The following is a 17,784-nucleotide window of genomic DNA, read 5'->3' on the forward strand; positions in this document are numbered from 1 at the left end:
GTTCACTACATGTTGTCTCCACCCTTCCTCATACTAACAGATCTGTGAGGGGAGGGAACAAGGAAATATGATGGCATGATGTAGCTTGGTGAGAGTTGAAGCAGGAAGAGAGGGAGGTGTCTTTCAGTCGTTACAACATGAGGATCAGTTTGTGAGAGAAAGAGAGTGTTAACTGTTTACTATCCTGTAGAACCTGCAGTAAGAATTATGAGCCAGGTCAAAGAGTTTCAGTGATATTATTGACATTATAAAACATGTACAGCAAAGTAAAAGAAAAACAGAACAGTGGGAAGAGAATGTGTTTTATCTTATGTCCAGTTATTGTATAAGCTTTATTGCATGTTTAGCTGCAGATAGGCTGCTGTTACAGTAGAATGAGATGATTCACTCAGCTTGAAGCTGTTTAAGGTGCAAATGATGCAAATGAAAAAATAAACAAACAATTATAGCTGCTGCGCAGCGATGGTTCGGTTCCGGGCTATTTTTGGCAAATTTTGGCAATTGAGCTGGGACTTGAACTCACAACCTCTGGAACCATGATCCAGTGCCAAACGCTGGTGTGTGGCTTCTCAAATAGACTCTGGGAGTCGCTGTCCAGGCTGTTCTTTGTCAAGGCAGATTTAAAAATGGTCAAAATGTCAGAAATTCTGTTATCTAAACAAAAATCTCATATTACATAAATTGCATCTTGACAGCATGGACATGTTGATGATTTGTTTTTAACCATAAGTGTTTTGGTTCATAAGAGAAAATGTGAATGTTTCAAAATGCCACTCTTACATTGATTGCAGTTGTTCCAATGAGAGCAGAATTCAAAATGTTCTCAAAAATTCAGTTTTTGAGATAAAATCCTGATATTTGCTAAACTTCACCAACCATGACTCCAAAATATTCTAAATTTTTTTTCAGGAAGATTGAAAATGTATTTAGCTGGAATTGGATAGTCTATGTTTACAGTACTGTTTACAGTCAAACGTTTTGATGGATTGTAGGCTCAATTTTTGATCAATCAAAAATCCGAGAAACGAGTTTTGTGGAGGACAGTCTGAAGATGCTCTGTAGCATGTTCGGTGACAATTGAGCAAAAATTGTAGGAGGAGATTCATTTTTTAAGTTTTACAGTTTTTGATGGACTTCATAATTTGTAATGAGTTTAAGTTGACAAAAGTTTCAGCAGTATTGGGGCTACAGGTCGGTGAAGTTTCAGCACTGAAGCACGTACCATTGACTTTGTAGGAATTTTTAATGTTTTTCAATTTAAACGCTTATTGTTTGTATTATGTATATGTATTGCTAAAATTCTGGTCAAAAATGCAAAGAGACTTAGATAATAATTAAAAAAAAATGTTTAAATGCAGCCAGGGAGCTCTCTGCTCTCATTCAGCCCAATGCATTTTTTTCACAGCAGCAGCAGAAGGAGCTCAACTTTGTAACTTGCTGTTAAGTGCTTTTTAATTCGTTTTAATTCACCAAAAAATAGTCACAGGTCACAAAAAAGTCCTCTTCTTACTTGGTGTGGCTCATTTCTACTCATTTCTTTTTATTTTAAGCATCACTGAAAAATCTCACATTCAAGTCCTCTTCCTCTTCCTTGTTGGACATGGCCCATAATCTCAGCGTGCTGATTTAGCCTCTCTCCATTTTCTAAACTGATGTGATGGGGATGTCGATGACTGTCAGTGGCCACAGTAGACAAGGAAGCAGACCTAACTGGAGGCACCAGAGCTTTAATTTTTCGGAGATTAGGAGTGATTGATTTTCTCAAGGGCCCTTCCTACGTCCTGCTTTAGTTGCTCAACCTTTTCACCGTCTTTGAGGCTTGCATTATAACATCTCCGGAGGCTTTTAATGGGTTTTTCAGATATAGTTGGTATCGGTTCGTTTTTAATGAAAACATTTTGATCTGACAGTTTACACCTAGTGATGGAGATGCTTCTTGATTTGGCTGGTTTAATCTTCATCTTGGCCCATCCGTCTGGTGCATGGTGTTGTTTTGGTGAGGGTTATTATGTCGTCCATTGGTGTTAGCCGGACTCCAGACTTTAGCCACTTTCCACCCACGACTCATTTTGAAGCTCTAATTATCACCTCCATCGCCATGTGGTGAATGCTAGTGGAAATATTGTGCAGCAAGCCATGATGCCAATTTCAAGACTTGGCCACATGGTGACAAAATCTATGTGGAGAAGAACTGCAGGTCCTGGAAATAGGTCTTAACTAAGTTTGTGATTGGCTCCGGTACTCTATTGAAGGCCTGTCTTTCCTACTCGCCAGAAGCTGCCTTCATCAGCTCTTGTTAACCATTTCCATGTCTTTCCATATTCTGTGTTGTAAATTGTTTTCCTTGTCTGTGTATAACATTATGTCACATCTGCCCGTCCTGGGTGAGGAATAAGTGTAAAAAACAACAACTAAGGAGTCAGAAAAGACCAGAGTGCTGAGCAGCTTCATGCGGCTGTATCCAGCTAAAGCTCTTTATTCATATTTTAAAAGAGGTTCAGGAGACACTGTGAGACAAAGGAAAGGCTTGTAGCATTTCATTGGTTCTTTGTTTTCTACATGTAAATATCTGTGGGCCGTGTGGATCTTAAGGCACAAGATAAATGAAGAAGACGGAGGAGACAAACCGTCTTACAAGGACACACTCCACCCCAGAGGCATCGCTGTCACATCCAACAGCTCACACACATACATTGGTTTTTAATTACTTACAAAATCAAACGCACACAGAGACAAAGAGCGCGACAGCTGGAAAACACTGAATACAAATTAAAATACATTAAATGCATAACACCACAGTTTACAGACAGAAATGTAAAACACTTCCTTGATGCTTGATGTGGAAACAAACAAGGCAAAGGTCTGTATGTTTTATGTTTTTAAAGGTCACACTGGCCCCCTCCGTGTCAACACACAGTCGCTGCTCTTTGGCCGCACAGGAAACTAATGCATTCATCTAGTGTTTGATAATGTGAACAGTTTCATCTGTGCCTTTGTTACTGACAGAAATCTCTTCTGAGCGAGTGCTGGAGAGTCGACGATTCATAAAATGTGCAACAACAATGTGAATGTGATTGTCAACACTGGTCTAAGTGCTGGATTCACAGCACAACAAACCCAACATGTTGAAAATGACACTTCATGATGAATTAAGACTAAAGTTGAGCCATGAACAAAATGTGAACAACGATCATAAAAAACGAAACAATAAAAACAGTTCTTTGTTGAGAAAATGTCACCAAATTGAGTTGTAAAGCTTCTTTCTAATTCTTCAGTGAGTTTGTAGGAATCTGGTGAAAACTGACAGTCTCTTTGTGCTGCATTCATTCAGCTCAGTGTTTGTGCAAACTGACAATCATCATGTAAAAGCAGGAAATACTGGTCACATACACACAAACACACAGACCGTGTGAGGTGGAATTACATGAAGTGAATTCAGGAGAACAACATTTCTACAGCACTCAGTCACGTCACACTCTCCACGCTGCTGCGCTCCGTTTCTAGAAAGCTGGAAGACTTTTAATGTGAAAATCAGACAGGAAGTGTTGAGTTTTCTTGACCTTAGCTTCTTTTTAATTTCTTTCTTTGCCTCCCTGACAGAGGAAGTTTTGACTTTTCATTTAAGGGATTTCAAAATCAAAGTTTTGTTTCTAATACAGGAACATGGTCCAAGTAAAAGTAATATACTGAGAAGCCACTGTGTGTGAACATAACTCTACCACTGGAGGGCGCAATATATTTTACACAGGTCTACACATGTTGGCTTAAGATGAATGAAATAAATATTGATAATTGAATCATTTAATTTGAAAAACAGTTCAATTTCATGTAGAAATCAGCTTCAAGTAGTAGTAATATGTTGAGTACGTAGATTAATGGTCATTGTAGTTAGTTTAGCTTAGCATAAAGAACAGAATCAGGGAAAAGCAGCTAGCCTGGTTTCTGTCTGAAGCTAAGATAAAAAAATGGACCAATCAGCAGCTCTGAAGCTCATTCAATAATATGTCACATCTCGCTTGTTTAATTCAAAGTTTATTAAATTAGTGTGTTGGCCGGGTGCAGGGACTTCTGGGAGTTTTAATGTTGCCAACAAACAGTCCAGCACACACAAGACCACGATTACTTTTTGGACTTTATGAGGTGCAAATCAAGCAAATGAGTAGTAACGTGTATTATTGAGCTGATCATGATGAAGGCAGCTGACGTGGTGAAAAATCAAAGCCAGGATATCAAAGCATTCTGTTCAGTAAGCTGAGATATATTATTTCAAGACTTAAACTTTTACATTTTCAATGTAGAAAAACATTTTGACTTTTTTAAAATTTGAGCTGAAATTGTCTGATAAAACTTTGGGAGGATTTAAATTAGAGCTAAGGGCGCAGATGATCCCCGACCAGATTTAAAACCAACAAACTAACAAATAAATTGTGCAAATATTCAGTTAAAAAACAAACAAACATACATTGGCCTCATGTCAGTGTAACAGCAAATATATGAACAGATTGTGAAGCTGAAGAAACTTGGTGCTTGCATCATATTGAACCAAATCTCCGTATCTTTCCACTTCCTGTCACATGACTCATAAAAACATCATTACCGTGGATTAAAGCCAGAGTTCAGCGTGTTACCAAATCACATACAAACACTCGTCTTTTCTCTTTGGTGACATCTTTGCCTGCGCCAAAACATTTCTGATTAAAAAAAAAGATAAAATTACAAACAATCATTTGGCCAAGTCATAGACCACACCCCTCTCTCTCGCTCTCTCTCGCTCTCATTTGTGCAGCGCCACTTTACATTATTTACAAACTTGTTCATCGTCGTTTGTGACGGAAACTGGAGGCAGGAAAACGCAGCGACAGCACGAGAAATAAAAAAAAAAAAACAACATAGAAACAAGAGAGACGTTAATATTTTATCTATAAACACGGACTCTTCCATAGCTGTATATAATGTCCTATATAGTTGTGTTTACTCCCTTTAGTCAATCACACTCACTCACTTGTTAAAGGGGAGGTTTGCCTTGCGACTGATGTGATTAAATGAAAGTTAAAAGCTGCTTTTCTGTTTCCTTTTTTCAACAGTTACAAGTGATGATGAGAGGAAGATGGCGACGTCATGATGATGATGATGATGATGATGATGGTGGTAGTGGAGGCGGTGGTCTTCTATAGCTGGTGGGGCTTGGCCAGGCCGTCGTCACTCAGCTCATACCTGCAGGAGGAGAGCGACGTTAATGGATGAATTATTGACATGTTTAATCCTTTAATCAATGTTCCTCCTTTTACTGTTTATTATTTACTGCATTTGTATCCTGTTTCATTTCCTCCTGAACTTAAAGTATCATCAACTGTTACAGTTTATCCTCTTTAATATCACATTAAAGGGATAGTGGGGTTGTATGATCTACAAATAGCCCCTAAGTACTTTAATTGCAGTAGCAGACTCTCTACACTCCTCCCGTTAGCAACGCCAGCCCATAGCCCTGCCCAGAGATTTACAACATACATTGTTGTGAATGGACCCAAAGAAACGGCCTATTTTCGTGGCCTAAAAGAGGTTTTACCTGAAAAAAAAAATACACAGTTCCATTGTTCGCTATAATATAATTTTTTCCAGCCCGTCAAAGTGCAGGAAAAACACAGTTTTTATTTGGACCTAACCAACTCACGTATCCCTCCGCCCAGGGTTAGCACCCGCCGATCAGCAGTTCGTTAGGTCCAAATAAAAACTGCGTTTTTCCTGCACTTTGAGGGGCTGGAAAAAATTGTATTATAGCTAACAATGGAACTGTGTATTTTTTTTCCAGGTAAAACCTCTTTTAGGCCACGAAAATAGGCCGTTTCTTTGGGTCCATTCACAACAATGTATGTTGTAAATCTCTGGGCAGGGCTATGGGCTGGCGTTGCTAACGGGAGGAGTGTAGAGAGTCTAACACTGCAATTAAAGTACTTAGGGGCTATTTGTAGATCATACAACCCCACTTTAAAAAAATGCTACTATCCCTTTAAATGTTGCTTCTAGTTGTAATTTTCTCCAGTAAAATAAATCAAAGCTAACAAAACACACAGAGCAAGAACTTTCTCCATCTAATGAGCTGAATCAGCTCCTGTCAGAGCTTCACACATGTGTAAGATAGAGTTCGAAGTGACTGACCACTGTGTCCAACCCTTGGTGATGTCATCATGAGTCAGATCCACCAGGACCTGATGGACAACAACACAAGAACAAATACTGATGTTTTAGTGGCCAAAACATCAACATTAAACATCTGGACGTTTCTCACAGCGTGAAGACATCAAGTCCGTACCTTTCCCAGAAGGCCTTTGTGTTTGGAGAGCAGGCCTCCACCGTTCTTCACGGCCACGTCCATAGTCCGTCTGTGCAGCTCGACGAGGGAAACACTGAACTCAAAGCTGGACAGAGACAGAGGACAGAGGACACCACGTTCAGTCGGCTTTCATCAAAGACAAAACTAACCCAGAGCAGGACGAGGAGCCGGACTCACGTCTGATCATAAACGGGGTTCAGGGTTTTCTTGTAAGTGTGAGTTTTCCTCCTGCCCGACCGCCGCTTGTCAGGGAGCAGGTAGAGGCGGACGTACGGGTCTGAGCCCTGTTCAGTGAACGCGATCAGGTTTCTGCAGCTGTGAACCACCACGATGAGCTTGTTCCTCTGAGAGCTGTGTCTGATGGTCAGCTGGACCTCGCCCAGCGGGAAGTGACTCGGCCCTGAACCGCTGCAGAGAGTAGGAGAGAGAGAAAGAGAGAGAGAGCAGCGTTAACTCAGCAGCTGTGGACAAGTGTCTCCAGGAATGAGCTGATAATTTACAGTCCTGTGCAAAGGTTCAAGGCAGAATGCTGATCCATCATGCAATACCATCATGGAGGGGCGTCTGATTGGCCCCAAACCAGAGATGGGGACTCGAGTCATTGTGACTTGGACTCGAGTTGACTCAAGTCGCTGTTTTGATGACTTGTGACTTGATTTAACAAAAGATACAAGACTTGAGACTCGACTCGGACGTTAAAGACTCGGGAGTGTTGTTCATTTCATTCTTTCCACCGCTAGATTTCCTACCGCCACCAGCTCACAAGTCTGTTTTTTTTTATCTCTCTGGCTTTTTATGCATTTATTTTGAAAGGACAGCTGGAGGGAGACAGTGAGGGGGAGAAGAGAAGAGCGAGAGGGGGGAATGACATGCAGCAAAGGGGCCACCGGGTGGAATTGAACCCAAGGTCGTTGCAGCGGGCATTGCTCTACCAAGTGAGACAGAAGACGCTTATGGCTCAGCGTATTTAATCAGAGATTCTATCGAGCGTTGCAGTGACGGTGAGAGGCCTGATGCTGCTTCAGTCGGGGCAGATGCTTTATAACAGTCACCGTTACCATTACCATACCGACGAGCTAACATGTGTATGATCTCCGCTCCTTCAGTCTCATGTTCTCACTACTTGCTGTTCTGTTGTCAATAAACACACACGGAGATAACACTGCAACCCAACTACACAGCTGTTAGATGATTGGCTGTTTGCCTGTCACCCGTAGCATCCAGGAATGTTTCAATGTCCCACATCCTTGAGTTTTACACTGCTGACTTGTATCATCAGAACAGACATGTCCTTTACTGAATATCAGTAATTACAATGCAAGTCCAATTCACTGTCATACTTTTTCAACAGGTTGGATAAATTGATGATGTTAACTGACAGTTACTAATATCTTTTCACTTAACTCATTGAGTGCCAACCACGTAATTTCTCGTTTTTCGTTCCCATGCGTTGAGTGCCAAAAACGTAATTTTACGTTTTTTGCTTTTTTTTTTAAATTATGAAAATAGACACTTTATTACACATTATATGTAAATTTGGGGACTCTACGACGAGGAGAACTGAAATAGATGACGATCAAAGTCACATGACAGCTCATGATCTGGAAGTTTTTATCATAACTCGGCTTCTGCAAACGAGTTCTGCATGCAGATGCAGCAGCTGCTGCAGCGCAGCTGCTGCTCTGCTCTCACCCGCGCTGCTGCTCCAGCTGCTCGAGCTGCTCGGAGCAGAAACAGGAAGCTCTCAGTCGACAGTCCGCCCGGTCTTCAGCTGGAGCAACACCGTGTCCTCCCCAAAGTCCTCCCGCGGTAAAATCTGATGGTCTCTGGGCCAAAGCAGACCGGCATCACCGACCCGAACCACAGAAGGACCGCGACCACCGGCGGGACCGGTCTTCCCGAGCCGCGGTGGCCGACTGACCCTCACGTTCCGCGGGGAGAAGCTGTGACACGGCACGGTGCGTCTGTGTTATTGTTGTTTAGTGGCGCCCCCCCCGCCCCCGCTGGTGGTTTTGTGAATAGAACAACCATTGTTGTATATATTTATCTTATACGAGCCCTTTGATCCAGAAATGTGAGTGTGAGAAGAGCGACAGACACAAACAGCGCACCTTTCATAAAAGACGCTCTATCTCCTTTTCTAGAAAAAAAGGAGGGATTTTGGTGAAACCCAGCCATGTTTAGCTTGACTTTTCTCAGGAACGGAGGCATGTAGAAACAAACGGTTTGTGGCCACTTGAAGCATTAAGTTAAACCTTTCAATTGAGCCACAGTATGTGTTGGTGGCAATAATATAGAATACACTGTGGCTCTACATAAAAAGTCAAAAATGGTCTAAATTGCCGGTACACTTGACTAAAACTTTGGAAAGGAGCGCGGCACTCAATGAGTTAAGATCAGATTTTGCGGGTGCAATAAAAAGGTGACTTGACTTGCCCAAGAAAAAATTACCTGGGTTAAGGTGACCCACGTTGCATGCAAGCCTCAAGTGAGTCCCATCTCTGCCCCAAACATACAGCCAATGTCTTTAAGAACTATCTTTTGCACAGAGAAGAACAAGAAGTCCTGGAAATGATGGTGTGTGATGATTTCCTAACGATTTCTGTTTTATTAAATTTGAATTTTACTTGAACTTGAGTTGAATTTCTGTCATAAACTTCACGTTCAGCTTGACGATGAAAACAGGGAGGAGGTTTATCAGATTATCTACATCTCGCCGAATAAATAAAAGAAAAACTCTTCTAAAATGAAGAGATGAAACATCAGACGCCCCAGGGTGATTATTATTGATGGAGGTGAAGTGGTTGACAGGTACTTGTGCAGCTGGTGGAGTCTCTGCTGCAGCTCCTGGGTGGCGTAGGGGTTGGAGATGTCTGATGCGATGCTGGGCGTCGGCTCCTTGCCTCCGGCCAGGTACTGCTGGGAGCCCGAGATGGCCAGGTTAGAGGTGCTCCTCCCGGTCTCCGCCAGGGTCTGACCCCCTACACCTCCTCCTCCTCCACCCTGACCCAGGTCTGTGCTCCCAGGAGACCGGACCATCTCCTCTGCCTCCCTCCGCCGGTTCAGCAGGTCCTGGGGCGACACAGACGCAGAGCGGGGGACGTCCGAGGGAGGTTTCGGGGACTCTGAGGAGACGGAGGCCCGCGGGGTGGAGGAAGAGGACGACGACGACTTGCGGACCTGCACCGAGGACGGGGTGGGGTTTAAGGACGAGGACGTGTCCTTCTCCAGACACAGCACCTGAAATCAGACAACAACAAAAACCAACACGTTTCTAATCGATCAATGACTCCATCCACACAAAGTCCAAAACCCACAGGATTAGAAGGAGCTTACACGTATACATCCTCCGTCCCATTCATGCTTTGGAAACGGTTGTCCCTTATTTTGTTAATGATTGTTTCTATGTTTATTCCTCTCTCAGTCCCAGAAGTCTGATTTAGAGATGTGCAGTCTGTGGCTCTAGCATATCTATGAAATAATGTCTTACATGCTTAGAAATTACGAAAAAATTTATCATAGAACAACGCAAACATGCAGTCCAACACTGGAAACACTCATCAACTCAAAGTCTTTAGTTTTCTCACTAGGCACTTCTTTGGAAAAGAAATCTTTGGTGGGGTCTGAACAAGTCAAAGAGAGCTCTGCTAGCTGAAATAATTTTCCTGGTCCACTCAAGATTTTCAAGGACATTTGACTTTTCCGCCCTCCTTTTCCATGTATTTTCCATGAATGGAAATTTCCCACGTTTTCCAGGACATGTGGGAACCCTGTATACATCTGATCTGGTTAGTTCTGGTTTGCACCAAAGAACTGTTCATGACATATTGACATCCTTTCCTCATTACCTACGTATGCTGTGTCTCCCTACACTTGACATTGATGGGTTTTACATTCATATGCCAACTTTTTCCCTGTTAAAAAGGTTTTCTAGGGAGTTTTTCCTCAGTCAATGTGAGGGTCTGTTGTCCAAGCCTATCAAAGCTCTCCTTATGTTATGTTATGTAATCGCTACCAGCAGCATCAACACCATCGGGCCCAATGAGGAGCCTAGTTGGGATTTGGATGAACATCCTCATAATGCAGAGGCTTTATCGTCGCCGACAGGAAATGAGAAGACAACTGCAACCTCTGCAACGAGCCCTTAGTGTGATCTGGACCGAGACCACCTGTTTTGGTCGGACCATGGTCAGGGGAGCTTTCGCACCTCTAAATTTGGTTTGGATCAAACTGAAAAGTCTAAAAGTGTGGACCAAACAAGACTGGTATGAAAGCTCCAAGTAAGAACAAATGTCCTACCCGCAGAGCCATCTTCATCTTGACGGAGCAGCTCGGGCCAGAGTTCTTGAGGGGGAAGTGCTGGTTCAGCGTCATGTCCTCGGCCTCCAGCAGGCGGCTCAGAGGCACAGTCAACGTCCCCAGCGAACACTCGTGCTTGGCGTCCTTCACCTGCGGACACGGAGGTTGAAGAAGCGTTGCTAAGAGGACACGGCTGACTGTATCAACACAACACTGACTTATGAATCCAGAAGTTCCCCTACCTCGACCTCCAGCTCCTGGGTTTTGGGGTTGTGGATGGGGAAGGTGAAGGCTTCCTCCCACACTGGTTCATTGGTCTTAAATCTGGTCTGCAAAAGGAAACGACAGGAAGTTTGTGATTTGATATCAAAATAACCAAAACATGAGTTATTCTGACGTCATGTCAAAACAACAAAAAGACACAGTGACTGAACTTGTTATGATCGATTCTTATTTAGATACTCTGCTTTATGCATCATAACTACCCATATACATTATACAAACTGCAAATACAAATGAAAGTTTTTGGTATTAGAACAGTGCAGTGGGAGTTGTTGCAATACTGAAAAATGATCACAAAGTACTGTAGTAATGGTATTGAACTGGCAGTTGGTTTGAAGAGATGTGAATCCCAACTTTCTATTTGTCAGAAACTCTTTTTATGCACTATCATTACAGTGACTGAGTGAGTGTTGATGAGTGTGGTGCTGTGGTCTCACCTTGCTCTCAAAGGACTTGTGTCCCACTGTGAACTGGACAAGTGGACTGGGATCGCTGGTGACCTTTTTACCGGACTGCAGGAAGAAGAACAGGTTTTACAAACAGCTGGTTGCCACGGTGAACTCAAAGCTGTTGTAGCATAGTTTTTACACAATTAAAAAATACTAATTACTAAAAAAAACATGTAAAATCTGTCACATATGTTCATGTTTGTGCAGCTTCGACCTCAGCACCAGCTGATGGAGATTAACACTTTCATTACAGCTTCCTTTTGTGTCATGGTGTCACTTTTTAATGGGAAAAGTGAAAAAAAAACCCACTAATAGAGCCCAAACAAACAAAAGTTTGAAAAACTCATGAGGTCAGAGTGAAGGAAAGATCCAATCAAAAGTTCAGTGTGAACGCAGCTCAGACAACAACTGTGTTATTTACAACACAACATCGTTAGACACGACAAACGAGATTAGTGGAGTTGGTTAATGTTTTCAGAAGAAAACCGACGCGTTAAAGACACATCTCTGATTATTACCAAGTTCCTGAATCTCCGAAGGTCACATTTCAAAATGCAAACGGAGCCGTTGGTGGTAAATGGAGGTACAGGAAACTGAGGTATACCTTTCACAATAATAAAAGTGCAAAGGCTCTTTCCTCCGTCGGTGGCCATGTGTTTGGAACAACGGTAAAAAAGCCACAGGGAGATGACTTTGATGAGATGACCACTTTATGGCCAAAAGGCTGTGGACACATCAGCCTGGACTTTTTGTTTTTATTTCCACTGGTAGGAAAACTTGTAACGACTTTTCCTCTGAAATCACATCAGAGTCACTACAAACGGCCGGTGTGTGTGTGATCAGAGCTTCTTTTTTTTTGTTTCTACTGTTTATTACGAATATGAAAATGATAAAAGGCTTCCAGATTTACTACTGAACAAATTATTGTCCAACATAAATATAGAAATGAGCATTGAGGAAGCAAAAAAAAAAAATAAAACAGAAAAAAAGTAAAATGAGTGACATATTCGAAAAAGGAGTGAGAAGAAGCATAGCTTGTTAGCTCTCACCCCTTTGTCTAAATAAAAATAGTATATACATGCATATCAACACTTATAGCATTATAATGTTAATAAATGTTATTAAAATTGGTTTGGATTTGAAAATTGTCTCCTATGTATCCATGTATTTTATTTTTAACCTCTCGTAGTTTTTCTGCCGTATTTTTCTGAAATCTGCTCCCTGAATAAACAACAGACTTCACATATTCAGTGTCCACACACTTTTGGCCTCGCGGTTCGATTCCTGAGTTGAGTGTGTGCGTGTTTAAAGCCTGTGTGAGCGTCTGTCGCCATGTTTTCCTCCAGTGTGGGTCGTTGCCGTGTCGTTACCTTGATGGCCTTACTGAGCGAGGCCTTCTTCAGCCCCGCTTGGTTGAACTCTAACGGATTGCGCTTTGATTTTCCCCCAGGGACAAGGCAGGAGAGAGTACACACACCACACACACGCACGCACACACACACACGTACACCAGGTTATTAGGGAAAGGAGGAGCGTGCAGGACGGAGGAGGAGGAGGAGGAGGACACACCAACACCACCATCATCACCAAACACCAAGGTTACAGCACAAAGGACAAGACAGAGAGAGACAACATGAGTGATCACATGGTTAATGTCATTCCCCAATCAAACCTGGACATGAGGTTATATGAGGTTACATGAGGTCAGAGCCCGATCAATAATAGATCCATGAGGCCGATATTGAAATATGACGCAAGATTTACCACTTTAAATTCAAATACACTTTTTAAAAAATTAATTCCGTCACATTTGGAATTAAAAATAATTCTCACACCCAAGTATTTTTGAACGTTTGCAAATATCCATATCATAAATCAATATCGGCCGATGTGTATTGTATTGGTTGGACTCTGGTCAAAATACGATGACAGGTTAAAATGAGGAGAGGAGGGAGGGGGTGAACTGAGATCAGAGGGAGGGAGTCATCTGATCAGAGAGAAGCTGAGGTGGTTCTCTGTTGTCGTGACGATTGGGGACCAATTATTGATCCATATTGATATGAAATCCATTGATATCACAGCAGAGTGCACAGAGAGCCTCAGTCTTCCAGTCAACAAAGACATGATGAACTGGAAGCACCGGGAGTCTTTTCTTTTCCACTGTAGGAACTGAGAACCAGCTCTGTCGCCTGGAAACAAACATGGACGTTGAGTTTGAAGAGACACCGTCGCCTCTACACTTCGTCTTTAAAAGAGTGACAGAGAAGCTCTTCTTCTTCTAGCATCAATGCCACCATTTTTATTTGATTCACCTCGAGGACACATTCACACTGACTTTGGGTATGAGGGAGTTAACGACCAATTAAATTACATTTTTGGTGTTTTTTTTAAGGAGGGTAAAATATCTATGTCCTGGCTAGATTCATTGATAAATCCTGGACATCGAGACAGAAAACATTATATCCCACATAAAATTATATATTACTGTTTATTGTTCTGTATATCTTGGAAACTTGTTTTTTTTTTTGCTTTTTCTCCTTTTTTTTCCTTTTAAGATGACACGCTAACCATTCTTGAATGTATGTACTTAATGTTTAGTGTCTTATAAGCCCATGTGGGCTGGGCACAAAACATGTGCATGACAATTACTGTAAATAAAAATCAATCAATCAATCATAAATCATTAAGATTCAGTGGGTGGGATTAAATATGTTTTTCTCTACTTTATCGGTTATTACTATTATTTAGTTTTACAATTTGTAACTCTTTTCTCTTTCTGTCGATTCTTGTTTGTTACATATGAGAAATGAAAATGTCCAATTCTTTCAGACTGTCTCAGTGTTAGATGTGTTTAGTGCAGGATTTTTTTGGTTGTTTTTTTGCTGTAGAGGAAATTAACTCATAAATGTTGATGAACCCCAACTCTTCATGTCACTACATGACAGAGTGTGACTCTCTTCTTCTTAGATCAATCTTCAATCTGAGGGAAACTAGAGTAAATCTCTCATCCTGAAAAAGTTTTTTTTCAATGGACGGAGATAAAGGGAGTCGTCCTCTAATTATCCAAACACTGAGCGTTTGTTACAGTTCCTGCAGTGGAAAACAGAAGAAGTCTCTGGTGTTTCTATCTTCAGTTGACTGGACTTTAGAGAAATACAACGTGACACATTAAAACTGTAGAATATCAATGAGTGGATGTTTAAAAATGTGGAGGAGGTGGAGCAGGATCAGACTCTGGTCCTGATCGGGTCTCATCAGTGATGGGATCAGAAATCACTGTTTTCCTAAAAGGGAACACAGACGTGTTGACAAGAACTGTTTTAATCTAAAGAAGATATTTTACTCAGCGCTGCCCCCTGGTGGCAAACACACACACCTGCATTACCTCTTCAAATCCTCTCTACCTGACTGACTGACACACTTCCTGTCAAAAGGTCTGTGCGTTTTGGGTGAAGGTCACCACGGTAACTAACTCCAGCCTCTCATGGAGCAGTTAGTGTCCGTGTGCTGCCCCCTGGTGGCAGAGCGGAGCAGCGCCGAGCAGCCACAGAGGAGACTGATGGGGAAAACCATGGAGGATGGAAAGGGAAGCAATCCACAGAGAATTCACCCCTCCCTGCTCTAACACATACACAACAGCTCAAAACACACACCTCCCTCCAAAAGACCGTCACACACATGGGGACACTGACCTGGTGTCGGACACAAAACTAAACTCAAAGACCATTCTTACTTACTCTTACTTCTTTAAAATAACAACAACAACCTGCGTTACTGGCAGCTAACGGGATCTTTAAATGAATCAGAAACAATATAATACTGAATTCATATCGATATGAAGAAGGTCAGTACCATTAAAGGGATAGTTCACCCAGAATTCAAATTTCACTCATTATCTACTCACTCTCATGTCGACTAAGGGCTGGGAGAAGTTTCAGAGTCCCCCGTGGCTTCTCGAAATTGTTCCGCCGGTGACACAGGCAGAGCAGTGAACCGAGACAATGGGAGCTTCCGCTACAAACAAGCTTAAAATATAGACTTATTTAATTTTTTTCGGAACAATTTCTCATGTCGGGGCTTCAATACAAGAGGGACATTACAGACGAGCACTATGGAGGTATTTGGATGTTTTTGGTGTGTCTTTTTGGACGAAGAAAAGTGAGCACCATTCACAACCATTATATGGACAAATACGGCTGTGCGGACCCCCCGTAACTCAGAGAAGGCACGGAGGATTCTCCCAGCTCTTAGTCGACATGAGGGTGAGTAGATAATGAGTGAAATTTGAATTTTGGGTGAACTATCCCTTTAAAACTGTTTCTGTGCAGGTATCACAGTGTGCAGGGGTCTCTATATTCTGCAATGTTGTGGATTTAACTGTCCCTCTCCTACACACCTGTCAATCTAATTGATGTGCAAAGTATTTTCTCTTTTTACAACATCATATTGAGAAACATTAATGCTCTAAATCCCTGAAACCCTCAAGCATAACGTCACAGAAAAAAAAAAAACTTCAACATCATTTGTGTCTTGGGAGAAAATGAGTTTGAAGTTCATTTTATCAGACACGCTGCTGTTAGATCAGTGGAGACGACTGGAGGAGGGAGGGTGGTTTTGATCTGACGCCTCGCTGCTGTTTCCTGGTCACGTGTCGTGTTGCTCAGTCAAACGACAGTCACAACAGAATCTATAATATTAATACGTAGGTACAACTCAACCCGTGCACGAGTAAAGGGGGTTCATGCTAATCAGGCAAACAGTTAAAAAAAACAACAACCTTTATTTAAAACCAAAACGCAACCAGACAGCAGCGTCTTCTCCAAACTACTGTAGGATGCAGAAAACAGACTCACAAACAAGGTCCTATAGAGAGAGGCCGTGTTCTCGCAGAACACCAGGCCCGCCGCCCGCCTCTCCTTTAAGTAGCCCGAGCCCAAGTTCCCCTCGAAGACGCTCTTCAGAGGAAGAGGAGGAGGAGGAGGAGGAGGAGGAAGAGGAGGAGAGAAGAAGAGGAGGCTGAAAAGAGGAAGGTGAAGGAAGGAAGACTCTACAGAGGTTTAAACGACGGTAACGTGAAGCGTCCTGAGACGAGACAAGACAGGACGGGACACTGTATCGCCAACACAAACAAACGAAAAATAAAATAAAATCTGGAATATCGAAAATAAAGTCATATATTTTGAGAAAAAGGCACTAAATTTAGAATAAAATCATAATAATATAAGAAAAATAGAAAAATATATCAATAATAATGAGAAAAAATTGTAGAAAGTAGTATTTAAACAGTAATAAGCCAAATTTTATGAGAGAAAAGTTGTAACATTGAGAGAAAAAAGTCACAACATGGAAAATTAGAAACTATATACTGTATATAAAATCAATAAATTAACAATATTTAGGATTATTACAAGCAAATGCTCAGGATCCTTAGATAATGAAATGCTTTAGTTGCTTGAATAAATACACTACACCGTATGTTCAGGTTTAAGAAACAACCAACTTTACCTTGAACTTCAACATGACCCACGAGGTCTCACCTGTTTATGATTATTAAATAAATGATATTTGTTCCTCACTGTATAAAAAGAGTCAGACAGTCAAAGAACTGAGAGTTGATATAAAATAATTAATGTTCTTTCATCTCTGAAACGACTTCATTCACAAACATGTCAGACCTACAGTTTCCACTCAGACATATCAACTCGTTTCAACAGTAGAACAAGATATTGTACTGAAAAAAAAAGTTTTAGCACTTTTAAATATAGTAAAATATAAATTTAAAAAGCTAAAGGTGATGAGTTCATATGAAGTCAGAATAATTAATATTTTCAGACGAGATGGAGAGAAGATGAAAGAAAAGATGCAAAAAGAAAGTTGGGAAAAGTAGATGAAAGAAAGTTTTTATCTTCCTTGAAGAACGGGAACACAACTAAAACACCAAATATCTAATCACCAACTACTGGACCAAATAAAATAAAATAAAGTAAAATAATAAAATCTGAGGTGACCGAACAGCTGCTAAACAAACAGAAGTGAAATGTGAGTCTTCTTCTCCTCTTTCATTTCCTGCTGAGTCATGTTAGTGATCGATACGACATCATCAGATCTACACGTGGTCATGTGACGGCGACTCACCGGCAGGTTTCTGGCTGAGTCCAGGAAGACGACGAGCAGCGCCGACGACAGGCCGTCGTTGGCCTGGCCACGGTCCGCCTTGATGCTCGTCAGGGCCTGAGGCGGAGGGACAGAGGCAGTGAGAGTCAGAGGTCAGAGGTCAGAGGTCGACAGAGACTCTGAGGTCTGACGAGTGTTGCACAAGCAAATAAGACCACTCTCAAACCGCTTGAAACATTATACAAACAAAGCCTTAAGATCCTAGATCGAAAACCTAACTCCCACCATCATTGCCTCATTTTTTAAAAA

General features: G+C 41.7%; 1 protein-coding gene across 1 annotated transcript in view; it reads right to left on the bottom strand.

The window, feature by feature from the left end:
- Positions 1-2,407: 2,407 nt before the first annotated feature.
- esyt2a (extended synaptotagmin-like protein 2a) overlaps positions 2,408-17,784 on the bottom strand; it is a 68,964-nt gene continuing 53,587 nt past the window's right edge. Inside the window, exons 14-22 of the mRNA XM_083991985.1 lie at positions 17,497-17,592; positions 11,350-11,424; positions 10,873-10,959; positions 10,631-10,780; positions 9,147-9,571; positions 6,509-6,739; positions 6,311-6,416; positions 6,157-6,206; positions 2,408-5,214 (exon numbers count right to left, since the gene is read on the bottom strand). Coding sequence (XP_083848111.1) covers positions 5,169-5,214; positions 6,157-6,206; positions 6,311-6,416; positions 6,509-6,739; positions 9,147-9,571; positions 10,631-10,780; positions 10,873-10,959; positions 11,350-11,424; positions 17,497-17,592 — 1,266 coding nt within the window. The 3' untranslated portion in view covers positions 2,408-5,168. The remainder of the gene's footprint in view (positions 5,215-6,156; positions 6,207-6,310; positions 6,417-6,508; positions 6,740-9,146; positions 9,572-10,630; positions 10,781-10,872; positions 10,960-11,349; positions 11,425-17,496; positions 17,593-17,784) is intronic.

The sequence above is a fragment of the Trachurus trachurus genome (genome assembly GCF_905171665.1).
Source record: "Trachurus trachurus genome assembly, chromosome: 17".
NCBI lineage: Eukaryota > Metazoa > Chordata > Actinopteri > Carangiformes > Carangidae > Trachurus > Trachurus trachurus.